The sequence below is a fragment of the Xenopus tropicalis genome, chromosome 4, assembly GCF_000004195.4.
Source record: "Xenopus tropicalis strain Nigerian chromosome 4, UCB_Xtro_10.0, whole genome shotgun sequence".
Classification (NCBI taxonomy): domain Eukaryota; kingdom Metazoa; phylum Chordata; class Amphibia; order Anura; family Pipidae; genus Xenopus; species Xenopus tropicalis.
Window position 1 is genome coordinate 138,564,880 of NC_030680.2, and position 19,948 is coordinate 138,584,827.

The 19,948-nt window shown below is 46.6% G+C and overlaps 1 protein-coding gene across 3 annotated transcripts; it reads right to left on the reverse strand.

Moving 5' to 3' along the window:
* Positions 1-9,202: 9,202 nt before the first annotated feature.
* On the reverse strand, positions 9,203-18,895 carry tada3 (transcriptional adaptor 3). Of its 3 annotated transcripts, XR_001170409.1 has the most exons (11): positions 18,708-18,800; positions 18,466-18,607; positions 16,281-16,505; positions 15,487-15,737; positions 15,207-15,312; positions 11,888-12,032; positions 11,292-11,395; positions 11,052-11,161; positions 10,495-10,680; positions 9,627-9,984; positions 9,203-9,594 (listed from the first exon to the last, which is right to left on the reverse strand). XR_001170409.1 is itself a non-coding variant. In NM_001008039.1 (10 exons), exons 3-10 carry the CDS (start codon positions 16,485-16,487, stop codon positions 9,792-9,794), a joined length of 1,299 nt encoding a protein of 432 aa, NP_001008040.1. In that variant the 5' UTR covers positions 16,488-16,505; positions 18,466-18,607; positions 18,708-18,895; the 3' UTR covers positions 9,203-9,791. The 3 variants fall into 3 exon arrangements, 2 of the variants coding, with proteins under 2 accessions (NP_001008040.1, XP_012816385.1); NM_001008039.1 differs by having other exon boundaries at positions 9,203-9,984; positions 11,891-12,032; positions 18,708-18,895; XM_012960931.1 differs by having other exon boundaries at positions 9,203-9,984.
* Between the last annotated feature and the right edge of the window lie 1,053 nt (positions 18,896-19,948).

The window sequence follows — 19,948 nt, forward strand, 5'->3', positions numbered from 1 at the left end:
CTATGAGCAGTTGAAAATACTGTCAGACTGGGACTTCATGGACACATTGAGGGTTTCCATAGGCCATAGGGTATGACTTTTTTATTGACCAAAAGCAACCAGACTCTCCAAACATGATCATCTTGCCGTGTAGGCCCTGCTTCTATGACTATTGCTCTGACCCTGAGTGTATATGTTGGTACCTTGCCATAAAGCAAGACAGAACTGCTGCTGAAAATCATATAGTCACAAGTACCAGGAAAGTGTATATTTTATCCTGTAAAAAACGGTCTCTATTCTTTTATCCAATAATCTTGGAAGTAAATGCCCAATGCTGGGTCGATCTGGGCCGCCGGGACACTAGGAAAATACCCGGTGGGCCCTGGCCCTAGTGGGCCCCAGCGGCCCAGACCCAACCCTGTTGCCGCTTCTCCTGGCCAGCGATGTCCTCCCTTAATGTATTTCATATACGTGCTTTCAGGGGAGGATGTTGGGCGGGGGGGGGGGGTTAGGGGTGTGCGGCGGGGGCCCCTGCAAGGGATGTGTCAGCGGAACTACCTTGGGCGGTGCGGTAGCCCTGGTGGGTCCTTCACCCCTTAGTCTGACCCTGGCCCCATGAAGTAGACTCTAATGGAATAAAAATCAAATAGTAGCCAATAAATTCTGCGTTACTTTCTACAAAGCTCTGGTAAATGGTCCTGAAAACATTTTTGGGTGCATTTGTGGGACAAAGAACTAGATCTTGGGTCCTTAAAGCTTCAGCACCCAGTACCTGCTTTGTGCAACTGGGTGCTCCCTGGGGGTCCACTTGGGTCCACTGAGGAATTTGAGAAAGGGAAATAAAAAGGCAGAATTATGTGAACTGACAAGCCGGCCAGCATATCTACATTCCCATGCCCATAGCAAGCCTTCACCCTTGTATTAGTCAGCAATCATGAGTATTGTGTCAATGCCCATTGCCCATTTCTGTGGCCCTATTTGATGGTTCAGCGCCCTTTATAAATAAAATAGAATAGCAGAATCTAAGCACCCCTGCATAGACTGGCACCGGCTCTCCTCAGTGCTTTGAATCTTCCAGAACTACAACTCCCATCACCCTATGATCTAGAGATGAGATGCTGGTATATGGCCAAAGCTGCCTCTTCATATTCAGTTCTGTACACACAGGGACGGCTCCATATCAAACACTTATCTCTTAGAAATAGCTGCCATCTTTATTCCAATGAAACATTAAACACACATCTCCCTGCTAAACGTATCATGACTTCAGTGACCCCACTCCCGACTGACCCCCGTCATATCTCTTACTCGCATCATTTCATCCCATTAGGAGTAGTGCAGACTAGATCCTCCAACCAGATCATGCACAAAGGCTAGGAGCTCCTGGTTTGTACTAAATGCACCCTCTAGTGTTCTTTCTGGGAACTGCAGTAAATGTAAAAAAAATTACCTTTTTTCTGTGGTAGGAAGAAATTTTATGAGATTAAAGGGCACCTTTGTGTCCACCTAGAGACACTACTAGGGCAGCTATAGGCCAGTTTCACTTTTGCCTCAGATCTCCATTGTAGAACTGGAATGGAATGTTATAATAAGCACACAATGCATTTCGGCTGCACGATGGAGAATGCCCCAGATTGCAGAAGAGGTGCTTTTCGGCAGCATCAGTCAGAGTTTCTAAGCAACAATCGCCTGTACCTGTGACTAAGGGGGCTGTCATAATAATGAACAGGGGGCGATTACTTTGGGGTTAAGGGGTTAATAATCGCTGCAGGACAAAGCAGCTGTAGCCCCGATATGTGTTACTGGCACCGTTTAGCCTTACTATACACACTGTCCCACAGTTGTCATTATTGTGCCTTATTGTACACACTATCCAACTGACTGATGCCACCTTGCCTCGCTATACAAGCTGATGCCAGCCCACCTCATATATATATATATATACAGTATATAGGCTATATAGCTATTATTTTCCCCCTCCTACAATGCTACTCTGGAACGCCCCACGGAGATGGTTTGGACTTCACCTCTGCTGATAAAAGATAATGATGGAATCTAACAAAGGTGTAGTAGAAAGCTGGGAATCAGTAAGGGACAAGGTGACTGTAGGAGTATGGGGGCACAGCCTAATTCGGGGGAGGAATACAACCCAGCATATAGGAAAGTACAGCAATGTGGGGGCTTAGAGTTTGAAAAATTCTGTTTTCTAAAGTAAAATTATTTTAAAAGCTTTTGTTTTAATTTTTTATACCTTCTCACTATGAATCATTCACATTTATCTGATAATGGAGAGATCCCACGCACAAGAACCTGGATTTCTCAGAGCTGTCTAAAGATGGTTCACATCGGGGCAAATTCCCAGTGTCCCACGCATAGTGGGGATCCACAGAGGGACTAGGGAAAGGGAACATGGAGATGGTACCTATGGTAACAGTGGGATAATAGCCTCTGGGAAGGGACTGGGGCTGTGGGATAGCAGGTATAGTAGGGAGAGATGGTGCCTATAGTAGCAGTGGGGGGATAATAGCCTCTGGGAAGGGACTGGTGCTGTGGGATAGCAGGTATAGTAGGGAGAGATGGTGCCTATAGTAGCAGTGGGATAATAGCCTCTGGGAAGGGACTGGGGCTGTGGGATAGCAGGTATAGTAGGGAGAGATGGTGCCTATAGTAGCAGTGGGGGGATAATAGCCTCTGGGAAGGGACTGGGGCTGTGGGATAGCAGGTATAGTAGGGAGAGATGGTGCCTATAGTAGCAGTGGGGGGATAATAGCCTCTGGGAAGGGACTGGGGCTGTGGGATAGCAGGTATAGTAGGGAGAGATGGTGCCTATAGTAGCAGTGGGGGGATAATAGCCTCTGGGAAGGGACTGGTGCTGTGGGATAGCAGGTATAGTAGGGAGAGATGGTGCCTATAGTAGCAGTGGGGGGATAATAGCCTCTGGGAAGGGACTGGGGCTGTGGGATAGCAGGTATAGTAGGGAGAGATGGTACCTATAGTAGCAGTGGGGGATAATAGCCTCTGGGAAGGGACTGGGGCTGTGGGATAGCAGGTATAGTAGGGAGAGATGGTGCCTATAGTAGCAGTGGGGGATAATAGCCTCTGGGAAGGGACTGGGGCTGTGGGATAGCAGGTATAGTAGGGAGAGATGGTGCCTATAGTAGCAGTGGGGGGATAATAGCCTCTGGGAAGGGACTGTGGCTGTGGGATAGCAGGTATAGTAGGGAGAGATGGTGCCTGTAGTAGCAGTGGGGGGATAATAGCCTCTGGGAAGGGACTGCGGCTGTGGGATAGCAGGTATAGTAGGGAGAGATGGTGCCTATAGTAGCAGTGGGGAGATAATAGCCTCTGGGAAGGGACTGGGGCTGTGGGATAGCAGGTATAGTAGGGAGAGATGGTGCCTATAGTAGCAGTGGGGGGATAATAGCCTCTGGGAAGGGACTGGGGCTGTGTGATAGCAGGTATAGTAGGGAGAGATGGTGCCTATAGTAGCAGTGGGGGGATAATAGCCTCTGGGAAGGGACTGGGGCTGTGGGATAGCAGGTATAGTAGGGAGAGATGGTGCCTATAGTAGCAGTGGGGGGATAATAGCCTCTGGGAAGGGACTGGGGCTGTGGGATAGCAGGTATAGTAGGGAGAGATGGTGCCTATAGTAGCAGTGGGGAGATAATAGCCTCTGGGAAGGGACTGGGGCTGTGGGATAGCAGGTATAGTAGGGAGAGATGGTGCCTATAGTAGCAGTGGGGGGATAATAGCCTCTGGGAAGGGACTGGGGCTGTGGGATAGCAGGTATAGTAGGGAGAGATGGTGCCTATAGTAGCAGTGGGGGGATAATAGCCTCTGGGAAGGGACTGGGGCTGTGGGATAGCAGGTATAGTAGGGAGAGATGGTGCCTATAGTAGCAGTGGGGGGATAATAGCCTCTGGGAAGGGACTGTGGCTGTGGGATAGCAGGTATAGTAGGGAGAGATGGTGCCTGTAGTAGCAGTGGGGGGATAATAGCCTCTGGGAAGGGACTGCGGCTGTGGGATAGCAGGTATAGTAGGGAGAGATGGTGCCTATAGTAGCAGTGGGGAGATAATAGCCTCTGGGAAGGGACTGGGGCTGTGGGATAGCAGGTATAGTAGGGAGAGATGGTGCCTATAGTAGCAGTGGGGGGATAATAGCCTCTGGGAAGGGACTGGGGCTGTGTGATAGCAGGTATAGTAGGGAGAGATGGTGCCTATAGTAGCAGTGGGGGGATAATAGCCTCTGGGAAGGGACTGGGGCTGTGGGATAGCAGGTATAGTAGGGAGAGATGGTGCCTATAGTAGCAGTGGGGGGATAATAGCCTCTGGAAGGGACTGGGGCTGTGGGATAGCAGGTATAGTAGGGAGAGATGGTGCCTATAGTAGCAGTGGGGAGATAATAGCCTCTGGGAAGGGACTGGGGCTGTGGGATAGCAGGTATAGTAGGGAGAGATGGTGCCTATAGTAGCAGTGGGGGGATAATAGCCTCTGGGAAGGGACTGGGGCTGTGGGATAGCAGGTATAGTAGGGAGAGATGGTGCCTATAGTAGCAGTGGGGGGATAATAGCCTCTGGGAAGGGACTGGGGCTGTGGGATAGCAGGTATAGTAGGGAGAGATGGTGCCTATAGTAGCAGTGGGGGGATAATAGCCTCTGGGAAGGGACTGGGGCTGTGGGATAGCAGGTATAGTAGGGAGAGATGGGGCCTATAATAGTGATGGTGCCTATAGTAGCAGTGAGCCTCGCAAACCCAGTCTGACCCTGTATGGACCCAGTCTGATGGCTCCAGTTGGAGGACCATATTAATCCCTTAGGAGTCTCTCCTGATTGGTCTGCCTAGACCTTTATTTGATCATTGGCCCAGGGGCTAAATGACCAGATCAGCCCTATATTTCCCAGCACATGGGCAAATGAAATCAATATCCTCTCACTTGGCAAGCCGGGCAAACAAGCAGATCTTTATGTGTTTGGCAAGATTTATTCTGGGGCTCCCAGCACAAGCAAGGTATTCAGATTCCATAAAACACAGATAAAACGTAAAGATTTATTCAAGTTCAACAACTTTTCCCCCCCCACCTCTGCTTAGTGAAAGTTATTTTAAAAGCAACTAAAGCCCCAGGTACACAGACATAAATATCAGAAGACTCAGTGCTGCTGCTCATCAAGTTTTTCAGATCAAGTACCAATTGTATATCCATTATTTAGCCAGAGCTACTCTTGTAGGTCCAACCTTCAACCTCCCACTCTAGGGGAGCAAATACGTATTTACCGCAAACGTCACCCCAACTCATTTTTAAGATGGGTTTATAGGTGAATATTGGAGAGCAGAGGATTCTTTCCCTAAATGGCCTTGAGGCTGAGGGCTCCCGGCCTCTGTTTCAAGCTGTTGCAGGGGGGCCAGCCCCACATTTGGGTAACCCTTCCTCTATGTGGATGAATTTATACCTCCCCAAGTTACCCCCTCACCAGTAAACCTTGGCCCAAGTGTTGTTGGTGTGTCTGTGAGCCCATACTCATCTATCAACACCACACAGGGTAGGAATAAGCCCCTTCAGCTGAGATCCAAGGAGCAGTGGTTCAGTGGAGAGTCCCAAGCAGATCACCAATCCATGTGGCAGTGGTTTTTACTTGGTTCAAGTTCCCCTTGGAGGCCCAACACTTGGGGGCTTCCTTAGCTCCAGGGTTATAGAGCTTGGTGCTATGTAAATACCAGGAAATATATAATAACTTTGGTGCATTAGCAATTCAGACAGTTCCAAAAACATCTAGGGTGGGTTCTACCCAAACATGTCCCAAAGTGGTCTTCAGGCTTACCCCACGTGCCAAGGCTTTGAGCCCCCCCAGGGCAGTACTACCATATTGTTACCTCCCTATAGCTTAGTGCTTCCCAGACTGTGAGACCCATTGGACTCCTTACTCCTCATACAGGGCCCTTCCTGCTGCTTTCACTTATGGTGCCAGTATGTTGCTTTGCATGGGTTCTCCTACAATAGATAACAATTAACAACAGCTTGAACACAACGGTAAATGTAATGTTAATTTCAGATATAATTTCTTTTATACTAGCGAGGCCCAGGGGTGCAACATGCACAATAAGCGCTGGTGTAAGTATGTCGGTGCCAGTTGTACTCCCTTACAATCCTGCTCCGAGCAGCTGTCTATTCCCTGCTCCCACATGTTCTGTTTGTCTTTGGTTCCATTATGTTTCTGACATGTTCATTCCCTTTATGATCATCTAAGCCCCCTAATCCCTGCTCATAGGTTTAAGTGAATTTATTTATTGTGTAAAGCAGTGTAGGGAGCAGAGACCCAGGGATTAGCCGGCCCAAACGTCTCTGTAATACACTGGAATGAAGTCTCCGGACCTTCTGTCGTTGCTGGAGCCCCCTCACTGCCTGACACCCTCTCTAATAGGAGATTGTGAGTCACAGCCTGGAAAGGCAATGTATTATAAAAAAAGGGAGATATGCAGGCTGGAAAATAATATAATAGTCCGAGGATTTGCCAAAATATCCATAAATAGGACATTCCCGAGCCTTTGGGTGATTCAGTTTTGCTTACTGAGCAGTGCCATAAAGTAAAGGTGGCCATACATGGGCAGATTGAAACTGCCAATTCGAGTCCTTTAGACCAATTCAGAAGCTTAGCTGCCCGTGTACGTGGCGCCTACTGATATCCGGCTGAAAATGGGCCAGGTGTCGATAGGTCAGGTTTTATTTTCCCTTCGGATCAGGGAAATTGATGCAGTCTTTGGTCCGATAGCTCCTAAGCCCGTCATTGGTTGCTATGGGGAACATCACTGGTCATGTTTGGCTCCAGTGTTAATAAATATGCCCCTTGTACAGCTCTCAGCTTTTGTAATTTTACCCCATCTGGTTGCTAGGACTTAATTAACCCTAGCAACCAGGCATATGTTTTGAAGATGAATAAGAATGGGGCTTTAATGAAAGGCAAGGAATAAAAAAAATATAATAGTACAATAATACTGAAGTCTCACACAGCCAAACTGTTGTTTTGGTTGTTGCTGGGGTCAGTGACCCTCCCTGACAACTAGATAGAGTTTTCAGAAAGAAATGAAAGTGAAGCTCATTATGTTCTAATCAGTAATTATCTGCATGTATAGGGGGCAGATGCAGTGGAGACAGATCTTGCCCAACTTAGCCATGTGTATGGCCACCTTAAGATCTATCTGCCCTACATCTGCTATTTCCCTATAGATGCAGATAATTACTGATTGTAAGCTCTTTTGAACAGGTCCCACTACACTTTTTGTATTGGTTTTTGGTTGCTTTGTGTGTGATTCTGTATGTTCAACGTATAAACCCATTTATTGTACAGCGCTGCAGAATATGTTGGTGCTTTATAAATACACAGTAATAATAACTACAGTCTGTGTTTGGTTTTATTACCAGTTGACTTAATCTTTCATTCCCGGAGGTCGGCAAGTGTATTTATTATGAGGTTTAATTAATCATTTCTGATTATTTTATACATATGGGAGGCAGATTTTTGAGCCATGGATTAACACATCAGGAAAGAGGATTACAGAGCAGATTGGCCCTGGATGGCATAGATGGTAAATCCCACCCTGGTTCCCATAATCCCCTAATACTACATTTACTAAAACATCCAGTTTAGCCCCGACTGGGCGTGCGTTGCCTGGCAGAAACGGGAGACGTCTGTGTGAAGCTCCCATACATGGTAGATCCATTACAATGCTGGGGGTTACCAAATGAGTAGATGCAACTGGCCCCTGGGAGCCCCCTTTACAGACCTGTAGGGATAGGCCTGCGTCCATGACCCTCACCCCCAACAGGATTTTTCTGTTTTGCTTGGGACCCAGTATCACTTGGCCTTATGTTGGTTTCATACACCAGTCCATAAAATAACATGTAGCAGCCAGTTTAGGCCTCTATTTACTCTTTACTATTTAGGGAGAAGATGCAAAGAGCTACTTAGTAGCAGCTACTCGTCATGGCTACTATACCCTTCCATAGACAACAGTGAGAACTGCCCCTGCTAAAACACACGTAGAGACAATTATCAGTAAATGATCAGCATTGTCTGTTTTAGTGGCCGCTACTAGTAGCTCTGTGTGTCTTTACCCTTAGGCACTTAGCCCAACACTGCCCATACAATGTAATGTAAGGCCGTCAGGACGAGGACTGCTTCAAGTAGCCAATGCTGTCCTTGCCCCAATGGGGTTTTTATACCTGCCTGATCGACATCCAGCTGATTTTCAGTAGGGCAGGCCTGTCAGTGGGCCCCTGCATGGGCCAGTTAGCTGCCAACTCAATCTGGAAAGACAAAGTTGCCAGCTTTTATCAGGCCCTGCTTGGTTTATGGTTTAAGTTAGACGGTATGTGGTGCATGTTAATTATTTGCCCACTAGAGGGCACTGATTTTTTTTTTAGAAGAATGGGATAAGACACTTTTTATAAACCTATATTGAGTCACTCAGTGTCACATCAAGCCCCCAATACCTTCTTGCCACCCATACCCTTGACTCCAATAATGGGGCAGACTGATCCCACTTAGCCAGGGAGAAGGTGCTTGTGTGAATGGAAGCCATGATTTATCCCAAGGGGATGAAAGCTAATGTCAAACTTGGCATATATGCTCTCAGGAAGAGAATGGCATGCCTTGCTCCTCTTCCCATATTAATGTATGGGAAACCCTGTGTCTGAAGCCCCCACTCAGATATGTCCAAGTGAATGTTTCTGAGCAGAGGCCCACTTGCCCCTGCTACATGTGTGTCCCATAGACTAATATGGCAAGCAGTGGTGCCAGTGTAGTCTGCCTGATGCCAGCAGGGGTCCATACGCCCAGCATTACCCTTACGGCATTGATGCATTAGGGCCTTCTGCAATTGGTCCTTATTTTTGTGTAGTTTTTCCACCAATTTGGAATTTCAAAAGTTATATGGTTGCTAGGGTCCAATATACCCTACTAGCAACCAGTAAGTACTTTGAATGGGAGACTGGAAGATGAAGAAAATGAAGACAAAATGAAAAGGTGATAATAAGACATGCTATAGCATAGTGAAAGTTAACATAAAAAGGTGAAATAGCCCAATGAGAGACACAAAGGTTATGGAAAATTCTTTCATTGGAAGCATCAAATGAATTTCTGATAAGTGTTGGCAGCGTATGGCCATTAGTCCCACAAAAATGAATAAAAAAAATAGTAAAGAAATATTGGCAAATATTGCTACAAAAAATAAAATAAATAAATTCACTGAGTTTTATTTAAAAAAAAAAAGTCACGGGAGCAACGTGATCACACGGAGAATACAAATAACAAAATCTGTCTATATACACCTTAGGGCAGCAAAATCTCCTCTTGCAGCCGTAATGCGGTTGGTCCTTCCAATGATAACAGGGTGGCACGGAGCCGCCGAATAAACAGTCCTGTGCTGCCCCCACAGCCTCAAATTAACCTGTACATAACCCTGTACCCACAGTCCCTATAGAATCTGTACATACCCTGCCTTGCTGAGCTGTACCCAAACAGCCCCTGATTTATGTATGCGCACCCAGCCGTCACTCTGTCCCATATCCGTCTGTACATACTGACCAATGTACATACTGACCAATGTACATACTGACCAATGTACATACTGACCAATGTACATACTGACCAATACAATAGTCCTTGCACAGCCCCAAGCAACCTGCACATACAGAGCTCTCAGCTGGGTGCTACACAGTACATTCCTGAACCATCTGTACATAACGGGCCCTCACTGGGTGCCGCACCCACAGTCTCCTTGGCCAAGAAACCATTTTAGTCCTTAATGGGTCTCTCCATCAACCATCGAGCAGCTTTAAGATGCTCTCCCTTTCCTTAAGGGCTTTCCAGGCCTGGTCCTTTTCCTTCTTTGTGGGAGTCCTTTTCTTCTGCCGAGCAGCCATGATCTTTCGGAAAGCGTCCATAACCTCATTGTCGGCCATGCGGACTCTTTGTCGCAGCTCCTGCCTGTTCATTTCTTCCTTTGCCAGCCTAGAACAGCGAACATTATGGAATCAGCATCACCCAACAATAAAGAGTGGGGGGGAAAAAAAAAAAAGTATTGCTGGTCTGATATCACTATGCTTTAATTCAGTAACCCATCTCAACTACAGGGTTATGTAATAAAAGGCACAAAGTTTGCCCAGGAGCAGTAAAAGCTTATTGGTTGTTATGGGTTACTGCTCCTGGGCAAACTTAGCTCCTTTTATTACATATGCGCGTAGTATGGTTTACCAGTAGCTAGCACGGCTGCCTTATATGCATATGTTTCTGCAGAGGCAGTCCCTTATTTTAAAGAACAAGGAAAGCCCGATTCACTGGTGGGGTGCTAGTATGTTAGGCACCCCCAATGAATTCGATCCACTAGGATCTATTAAGGTTTTGGCTTGTTCAGCTCTAGCTTCTTGCAATGAAAACATGCAGGATGCTAGTAACTGAAGAGCTGACATTCATTCCAAGTTATCCCCAAGTCACAGAAAGCCACAATGCAAGGTCCCTCACCTGAGCAGCTCCTGTTTCTTGGCTCGGTTGTGGGCACTGAGGGCTTTCAGCTCCGCTTGCCTTTTGCGCAGCTCAGCCAGGACTTCATCCTCCGAATCTTCAGCTGGGCGATCGTCAGACTCCAGTAGCCCCTGGGCTATCAGCTCTTCTTTAATGCGGACTTCTAGTGACTTGGTATGGGGGGCACTGCAAGACAACATTTAATGGGCAACTGCTTAGGCAACTACACAACACACACCATTTTAGTTACTTTGAATTAGGAGGCCCAAACAATGTACATTTTACACAGGCTGTCCCTGCTGAACTGTGCTTAATACAAGAGAACATCTATATCAACATTGTTTAATGGTATTAGTTGGTGGCTACTGGTACCTTCTGCTAGCCATGTCCCCAATTACATCAATCAACACTCACGTGGCTGCTTGGACACAACTCCATGTTACCTTTCTTGTACAGGTGGGCTATGGGTAGCAGTAAGGAAGCAAAGGGAAAGCAAAGCAGCAGAGAAACATTTTACATTCACCTCCGAATTCGCTATAAAAGATACATTAACGTACCTGAATGGTTTGTTCTGGCTGCGAGGAGAGGTACTTGCTCCATCTGTTCCAGATTCCTTTCCGGATATCTCTGGAATTGGAGAATCTTCTACAGGGGAAATAATATTCTCCTGTGGCAAAAAAAAGAAGCAGGCGCAATACAGCATTAGGTATTGTTTTAAGGTTTAAACACAAAATGTATATATTTAAAGAGACAAACACGATGGCATGTGAATGTAAAACTGCTAATTGGGCTGTTACCTCCACCAAAGCCTGCAGGAGGCGCTGTGTCAGGTGACCAAATGGACATCCGTCCTCTGGCTGGTCGTGTTGAGACTCAGATTTCTTTAACAAGGAGTCCACATCTGGAAAGAGACAGAACACAGTGTCACATATTTATCAGTGTGTAGTAGGCGCAGTCCGACGGTGTTTACTCCAACCACTTAGGGCATGGGCACACATGGATTGTTAGATTTACTCTGCCTGCATTTGGAACACAGGCCTGGAAAGAGGATTCACTTTCATGCACTTATGCCCTATTGACAGGCCTGGTTTTGGTCTGCTTGGCGAAAAACGCCAAATCGGGCATTTTCAGTGCATTCTGCGCTCCGTCCATGTAGCTCCACTCAGACCCTGGGCCTGTCAATGGAGCTACGGGGTGAGCACATAAAAGCATATCTGTATTCCTGCTCCAGTGTACAAAATGCAGGCAGAGGAACGCAGATAATCCGCTGTGTGCCCTTGGCCTAAGGGGTTGTCCCTGCAGCTAATACTATACATTAAAGGTTTGCCTAATAACAATCCTGCAGCTCTTCCCACAGTGAGAGATTCCCATGCCCCGTGGGTCTAAATACAACTACCTTTGGAATCCAGTTCGGCCAGAGGTCCCAGAATGCCTTTCTTCTTGTCTCCCGATAAAGCCGTCCTGGCTCCATCTTTCTGCTCTTCCAAAAGGTCCTCCTGTGCCCACCGCTGTGAATAGTGTTTTCCCAGTGGAGGAATCTATAAATGAGGTGAAATTGTGGGGTTGAGAAACTGTGCGCTCAGCTAAATAGATGGGCTTGAAGCGGTGAAAACCCTGGATACCACCTAGGGATTATTATTAACATTTATTTATAAAGCGCCAACATATCCCGCAGCGCTGTACAATAAGTGGGTTACATACATTGGACATACAGAGTAACATATAAAGCAACCAATAACCGATACAGGAGGTGAGGAGGGCCCTACCCAAAAGAGCTTACAATCTACATTATTATTATTATTAACATTTATTTATAAAGCGCCAACATATCCCGCAGTGCTGTACAATAAGTGGGTTACATACATTGGACATACAGAGTAACATATAAAACAATCAATAACCGATACAGGAGGTGAAGAGGCCCAAAAGAGCTTACAATCTACAAGGGATGCACCAAAACCGCTATTTTAGAAAGATTCAGCCGAATACGGAACCAAATCCAAACCGGCATATGCAAATTAGGATAAAAAAGGGTTAAAGAGAACCGCGTGCAAAAAGTTTTCAACTTCCATGTTTATGTGACAAAAAGTCACATGATTTTAAGGACTGAATTTCATAGGCCGAATCCTGGATTTGGTGCATCCCTAATAGAAACTTGCACTAGTGCAACATAGCTTCTCTGCCTTTTGGCTCAGATCAAGTCTATTACCTGTTCTCAGGAAGTGGTTCTGGCCTCTCCTCCATATGAGACAGACATGAAAGCCGGAGGTGTGCTGTAACCTGGGAGTAGTCACCCTAGGGTGAGGTGGGGCTCACATTGCACTAGTACGGCACTTTATGTTCGTATGCTGCACTTGCTTCTCTTTCCCCGGCCTTCTGGCTGATGTAAAGTACCAGCCACCAGTCTGGCCCACTTTTATATATTTAGTTTTGTTTATTTATTTAACTTTTAGGGAAGGGTAAACAAAGGAGAGAAGAAGCAGGAGTACAGTGGTGTACTATGAACAATAATAAGCAAGTGTGGTATCAGACAGATAACTGTTAGACATACAGTGCTGCAGGCAGTGCAACATTTAATTATAGATTATTGGAGTCCACTCTGGGTTCTTATCAGAGAGATTAACATAACCAATTGCCCAAGTGTCCTCATATATTTCGGGGTTGACCTCAAGGCGGGTGGACCACATTTTTTTCAAATTTAGCAGGACAACCACACACCTCAGATAGTCAGACAGAGAGCCGAGTTGCGTTTATGAAATTTATCCATTACTCCAGGGATGGGGTAGCAGTACCCATCCACTTCAGGATCACTAGCTTTTTGACATAGTATAAACACTACCTTGGCCAAAGATCTTATTTTATTTAGTAGGATGAACATTTCAATCTAGCCCAGCAGACAGGATTGGGGGTGCATGAATAAGGGAGGTCTAGGTTATCTGCCATATATTTACAATCATTTGATTTCTGGACAGTTCCATGCTAAATGCAGAAAGGAAGCGCTTGGAGCCGGACACTGGGCACCAGGGTTTCTACCCATTTTCTGAAGTTTAGGCGTTAAGGTGTAATGTACAAATGATGCATACATTTGCATTGAGGCAATTTAACATGAAGATAGGTTAGGTCACTGCACAGAACTTCTCTAGTGTCATCCCACTGTTCCTCATTCAATGCCGGTAAGATGTGCTATCATCTACGGCAGTGATCCCCAACCAGTGGCTTGTCAGAAACATGTTGCTCACCAAGCCCTTGGATGTTGCTCCCAGTGGCCTCAAAGTAGGTGCTTATTTTTGAATTCATGGCTTGGTGGCAAGTTTTGGAGGCATAAAGACCTTGGGTACTGTCAAACAGGGCCTCCTGTAGGCTGCCAATCCACATAGGAGCTACCAATAGCCATTAACAACCCATATTGGACACCCCCAGAGCATGCTTGTGTTGCTCTCAAACCTTTTTTACATTTGAATGTGGCTCATAGATAAAAAAAGGCATCCCTGATTTACGCTAAGTTCGCTGAAAAGGTGATGGAATGGTAAGTTAGCATGACTTTGTACAGCCCTGAGACCAGTTTAGTGCTCTGTGGGTCCCTGAGCGGCTTTGGGTTTTGAGGGTGCAGTTGACCCATTACAGCTATGCCCCGCAGACCTAGGGGAGGATGGTGCTGGCACTTAAGCTGCTGTCTTCCCCTGGAAACAAGAGGTGCTCTGGATAACCCTGGGGGAAGCTTTAGACAAATACAGGGGAGGTACCCCCCCCCCCATAGCCATGAGGCAAGGTAGCACTCAAAGACCCTCGCCCCTGCTGTGCCTTTTGGCCAAGATGATCGGTGATAAAGGGGTTCACCTTAGCTTTGGTGGTGAGCCTGAAGACTTGAGCTTTTGCCGAGCCTTCTGGCCCAGGGAACTTGGGACTGGTGTCCTTTCCATTTAAGGGGAGGGGGTAATTTCTGATTGCAACTTTGTGCACTTTGGTGAACTGAAAGTACTGCCTCAGCATTTAAAAAAAAAATTCTGAAATGGCAATGCAATTACTGTGGTTATGTGTCCAGGGGACAGTAAAGCTGGAGTTGTAACTGCATTTATATTGCTGTGTGTAGCATTCAATCTATAGTTGGCACTGTTTGTCCAAGACCATTAAAGATTGGGTGTTATACGAATATGGATTTATTTGGCATTGTATTCATACTGATTGCATTCTGAGTGCTTTATGTTTACAGCAGACTCTGCAGTTATGCTTTTATGTGTCCTTGTTTATTACAATGAAGTGGGCACTGGTTTGAGAAGATGGGCTGCAAAGAGATTCCACAGAACATAATGTATATTTGTGAAGGAAACAAACCTTGCACATACAGCATATCCGGAATAATATTTATATAATGCAATGAGCAAGTTGCATTTTCCAGATAAGAAAAAAAAAAAAAAAAACTATGTTTGAGACCTTGAGTGGGCATGGCCAAAGTGGCAGGGAACAAAAGAGGTGTGGCCAAATAATTTTTGCACAATGTACAGTGCCAGGCCCGGACTGGCAATCTGTGGGTTCTGGCAAATGCCAGAGGGGCTGCTGTAAGATCCCATAAGCAGTCACTATTTAATGGGCTGGGGGGGCTGTTTGGGCTTCTGTGTACTTGGCCTATTCCGAATCCCAGTCCAAGGATGGTCCCTGATTTAACTTTTGAAAATCTGGTAACCACACGTTAAAGGGACATCACAACACTGTACCTTATAGTAATCGGCTTCGTCCTCAGGCGTTTTCAGAAGATCCTCTAACACCTTTATCTCATCGTTTGTAATGTCTGCACAGTACGGTTCCACCGAGGCCCAGAACCTTCAATGCAGAATATGGTAAATATAGCAGACAGGAAATAGCCTCTCCCTTCCATCCTCAACCATTTTCATTTGAGCACAACTGGCCAGTGAAACTGCACACAATCTGACCGCCCATAAGGAAGGCCAAGTTTTAAAACCCCAAATGACTAATTGCATTAAGTCTGCACTGTACCTGTTTGGAGCGTCATTTTTAGGAATTCTTGGCACATCCACAGGATCGTCTGTGAATTCATATTCCTGCATCTTTTGCTGCATGTTTCTAGATTTTGGCCTTCCGGGACCAGGCCCAGACGCGTGGCTCCCTTTCCCATCCAGCTTCTGTTTCTTGGGCTTGCTGTGTTTGATGGGTGTGCCAAGCTCATGCTCCTTGCCCAGTTTTAGGAACCGCCGATCTCCCTTTTTATCCTGCCAGTCGGTCAGAATCTGCAATAACCAACAGTGGAGTCATATGGTGGCCAAAATAAGAATACCAAAGCCAAAAAATAGTATGGCTAAAGCCTAGCAATCTCTTAAAGTGATAGTGACACATTCCACATTCATCAGGAACGTATTACTATAACATTAATAAGAAACTTGCCACTACCTTTTGCCCCCCTGCATCCTGGCAGACCCCATTACTAATCCTCTTCCTTGGGGAGGCTGGCGATAGGCCGACGTTCCGATAGGCTAAGCTAAACAATACACCAGCCTATTGGGAGTTTGGCCTGCTCTTAAAATGTAGAACTGACTGGAAAAAGTGGAAAAGTGTCCCTATCCCTTTAATAAAGGAAAATAACAAGCAACAATAAATATAACGGGCAGCATATGCAGCATTTTGCCATCTGAAGATTTATACCAACTCAAACCTATAGACATTCCTACTGGGCATGAAACCCTCCTACACAAGGGCATATTCCTTCATGCCAAGTACACTGGGCAGCCACTGCTGAGGGACGGGTGCTCTACATTTAACCCCCTGATTTTTACCTGGGTCTCCGCTTCCAGAACACGGAGCCTCCTGCTTGCAGAGGACAGTAGGGTTTCCAGCTCCAGCTGAAGGGTATCCAGCTCCTCAATCCCGATTCCGTCATCCTCGGAGCGGGACAGAACTGCGGTGTATCTGGGGCACAACTTGACATGGTCCACAGATTTGAAGTCATGGAACTGGAGAGGGCAATCCTTTAACTCGCTCATTCTGCCAAGGCTGGCGGCCTGCAACAAAGAATAATACAAAAGGTTAAGATAATTTTTTTTTTAGAATACAACCTCTGCATTATTTGAGTGCAAGCCCTTTTTCTCTATTTAGTGCGCTGAAGAATCTACTGTTGGACCTAGGCCAACTCCCATCAGCCCCTTATTTCCACCTAGCCATATACAACACCTATAACATTGTTTTGTTTTAAAAGGGGGCCCTATGGAGGGCCAAGTCTGACCCTGGTCTAATATGATACACCAGCAAAAATGCAAGAGCTCAAAAATCCCCCCTCTGAAATAAACAGCGAATCCCTTCTTAAACCTAGAATACATGCATATGTTGCACCAACACAAATGTATGCAACCATACTCTGCAGCACCAATAGGCAACAAGCCATACCACATGTGCATACTGTTCACCAATGCTGTAATGCAGGTGAATGCGGTACCCCCAATACACTAAGATGAATATATCATCTATACTCTGCAGCACTAATGCACGTGTATATTGTTCTGTACCCCAAAATACCAGGACTGTCTGTGCACCTATAGCCTGCAGCACTAATGCATTTGTATATTGCAGCCTTCATACCCTGCAGCACTAATACATGTGTATATTACAGCCTTCATGTACCCATACCCTGCAGCACAAATGCATTTGTATATTTTAGCCTCCATACCCTGCAGCACTAATGCATGTGTATATTGCAGCCTCCATACCCTGCAGCACTAATGCATGTGTATATTGCAGCCTCCATACCCTGCAGCACTAATGCATGTGTATATTGCATCCTCCATACCCTGCAGCACTAATGCATGTGTATATTGCATCCTCCATACCCTGCAGCACTAATGCATGTGTATATTGCAGCCTCCATACCCTGCAGCACTAATGCATGTGTACATTGCAGCCTCCATACCCTGCAGCACTATGCAGCACTAATGCATGTCTACATTGCAGCCTCCATACCCTGCAGCACTAATGCATGTGTATATTGCAGCCTCCATACCCTGCAGCACTAATGCATGTGTATATTGCAGCCTCCATACCCTGCAGCACTAATGCATGTGTATATTGCAGCCTCCATACCCTGCAGCACTAATGCATGTGTATACTGCAGCCTCCATACCCTGCAGCACTAATGCATGTGTATACTGCAGCCTCCAAACCCTGCAGCACTAATGCATGTGTATATTGCATCCTCCAAACCCTGCAGCACTAATGCATGTGTATATTGCATCCTCCATACCCTGCAGCACTAATGCATGTGTATATTGCAGCCTCCAAACCCTGCAGCACTAATGCATGTGTATATTGCATCCTCCAAACCCTGCAGCACTAATGCATGTGTATATTGCATCCTCCAAACCCTGCAGCACTAATGCATGTGTATATTGCAGCCTCCAAACCCTGCAGCACTAATGCATGTGTATAGTGCAGCCTCCATACCCTGCAGCACTAATGCATGTGTATATTGCAGCCTCCATACCCTGCAGCACTAATGCATGTGTATATTTTAGCCTCCATACCCTGCAGCACTACTGCATGTGTATATTGCAGCCTCCATACCCTGCAGCACTAATGCACAGCCAGCTGTAATGGCCGGCCATACTGTACCCCAATGCCCCAGTACTATTGATAAGTGCACCCATACCCCCAATGCACAACAGGCTATAGGGCAGGTGTATACTGTATGCCTATGCAGGAGCAGTAACACTATGCACCTGTGCCCTGGGGTAGGGGTTATTACTAATAACCCCTTATGTACAGGTAACTGCTCTCCAGTTGCTGCAGAACTGGCGCTTTGCGAAAGGGGCGGCTGGGAGTTGTAGTCCTATTCTATTACAGCAGGGGAGTAAACGTATTTAGTAGCCTATGGCTACCAAATGACGCATTGTTACAGGTACTCTCCGCATATAACGCAAGCACTGAGCCCCCACGCACGGTATATACCGACACCACACAATATGCCCGTACCCACACTCCGGCCTGGCCCCCTCAATGGATCCTGCTCCTGCGCTCGTTTCCTTTGTCTCCCAACGGCCAGTAGGGGGCAGAGCCAAGCTCCTCACGCAAGGCCGCCACTGTCACCGCCTGTCAGTCACCCGGGAGCGTACCACTGCGGAAAAACAAATAGGGGTGTCAGTAAATGGGGAACAACTAATAAGGCTGGAATAGGCCGTTGAGCACAATAACCCGTTCTTAGGGAACGTTCTTACCACAAGCGCCTAATGGGTTCACGTCCACAAGGCACAATCTCTTTTAAGCACCCATTTTGTGCCCCGATGGAATCAACCATAGAGAAGAATCGTACTTGGCGCGCAATGGCGGCATTGGGAAGGCTTAGCCTGTGGGCTCCCGTAGTATTACTATTGATGTGCAGCTGTGATAGATCCGCAGGTATCTGGTATCATAAGCCTCTAGCAGTCGTGATAACAATCTCTCTCATGAATACCTTGTAAGAAATTTCTCCCGGTCGCTCATGTTCTGTTTGTACACCCCCTAAACCCCACTTTGGTCTGACCCGCCTGCATTCCACATTCCCTAATATGGCGTGAAGCGGGGCGAGCCGGACCATTTTCAAGAGGAGGGTGCACACCGGGTAAATTCATATAGTATTGCTTTTTATACGTATATGAGAATAATAATGTAACAAGAACGGAACTGAGATATGCTTATGTGTATATCCACAGCCCAAGCGGCTAAATTAATCTACATGGTTTAAGTATAAATGTTCGCCCAACCCCAGTTTATGATGGTTTAGTCCGACCGCTGGCTGTGCCAGTGAGGGGGAAGAGAGGTAGTGCGCATGTGCGAGTCTGTCACTTCCGCTATCGGGGGATACCGGAGCGATGGTGAGTGTGAGGGGCGGGGGGTTTTACGGAGAAATTGACACGAAAGAGCGACAACAGTCCGGGATAGAGAACCGGGCTATAGGCCGCCTGTGTTTGCCATGCTAAGCCCGTGGGTCGAGCAGGGAGCGGTGCAGGGGCGGCTTAGGGAACCGGTCTTGGGCGGGGGCCCGGCGTAGGAATGTTCATAAGACGCGGTGTATTCCTTACATTCATACAGTGATCCCTCTGTAATACTAAGGAAGACTGTGCGGAACTACAACTAAACGTCCTTCCCATAGGGGATTAAGCGAATCCCTCCATAGGCATTGCCTGCCTGACATCTGTATAGTGAGAGCTGCAGTTCCGCAACACTCGCCCAACCTGTAACTGCCTGTTGGCACTGCCACCGGCGGGACTTTCATTTTATTCAGCTTTAAGGCAATGTATGTGCTAGTGAGAGCGGGGTTTGCTCCATTCTCTCTGATTCCTGCACTGCCGGCTCTCACTATTGACACTTTGTATCTGAAGCCAGCTGAGGCATTGCCCATACACGCAGCAGGAGAGCTTGGCTTCTGCTACATTGTTGTAAGAGTGAGAATAACCTTGATTGCTTTTTAATTGCAATG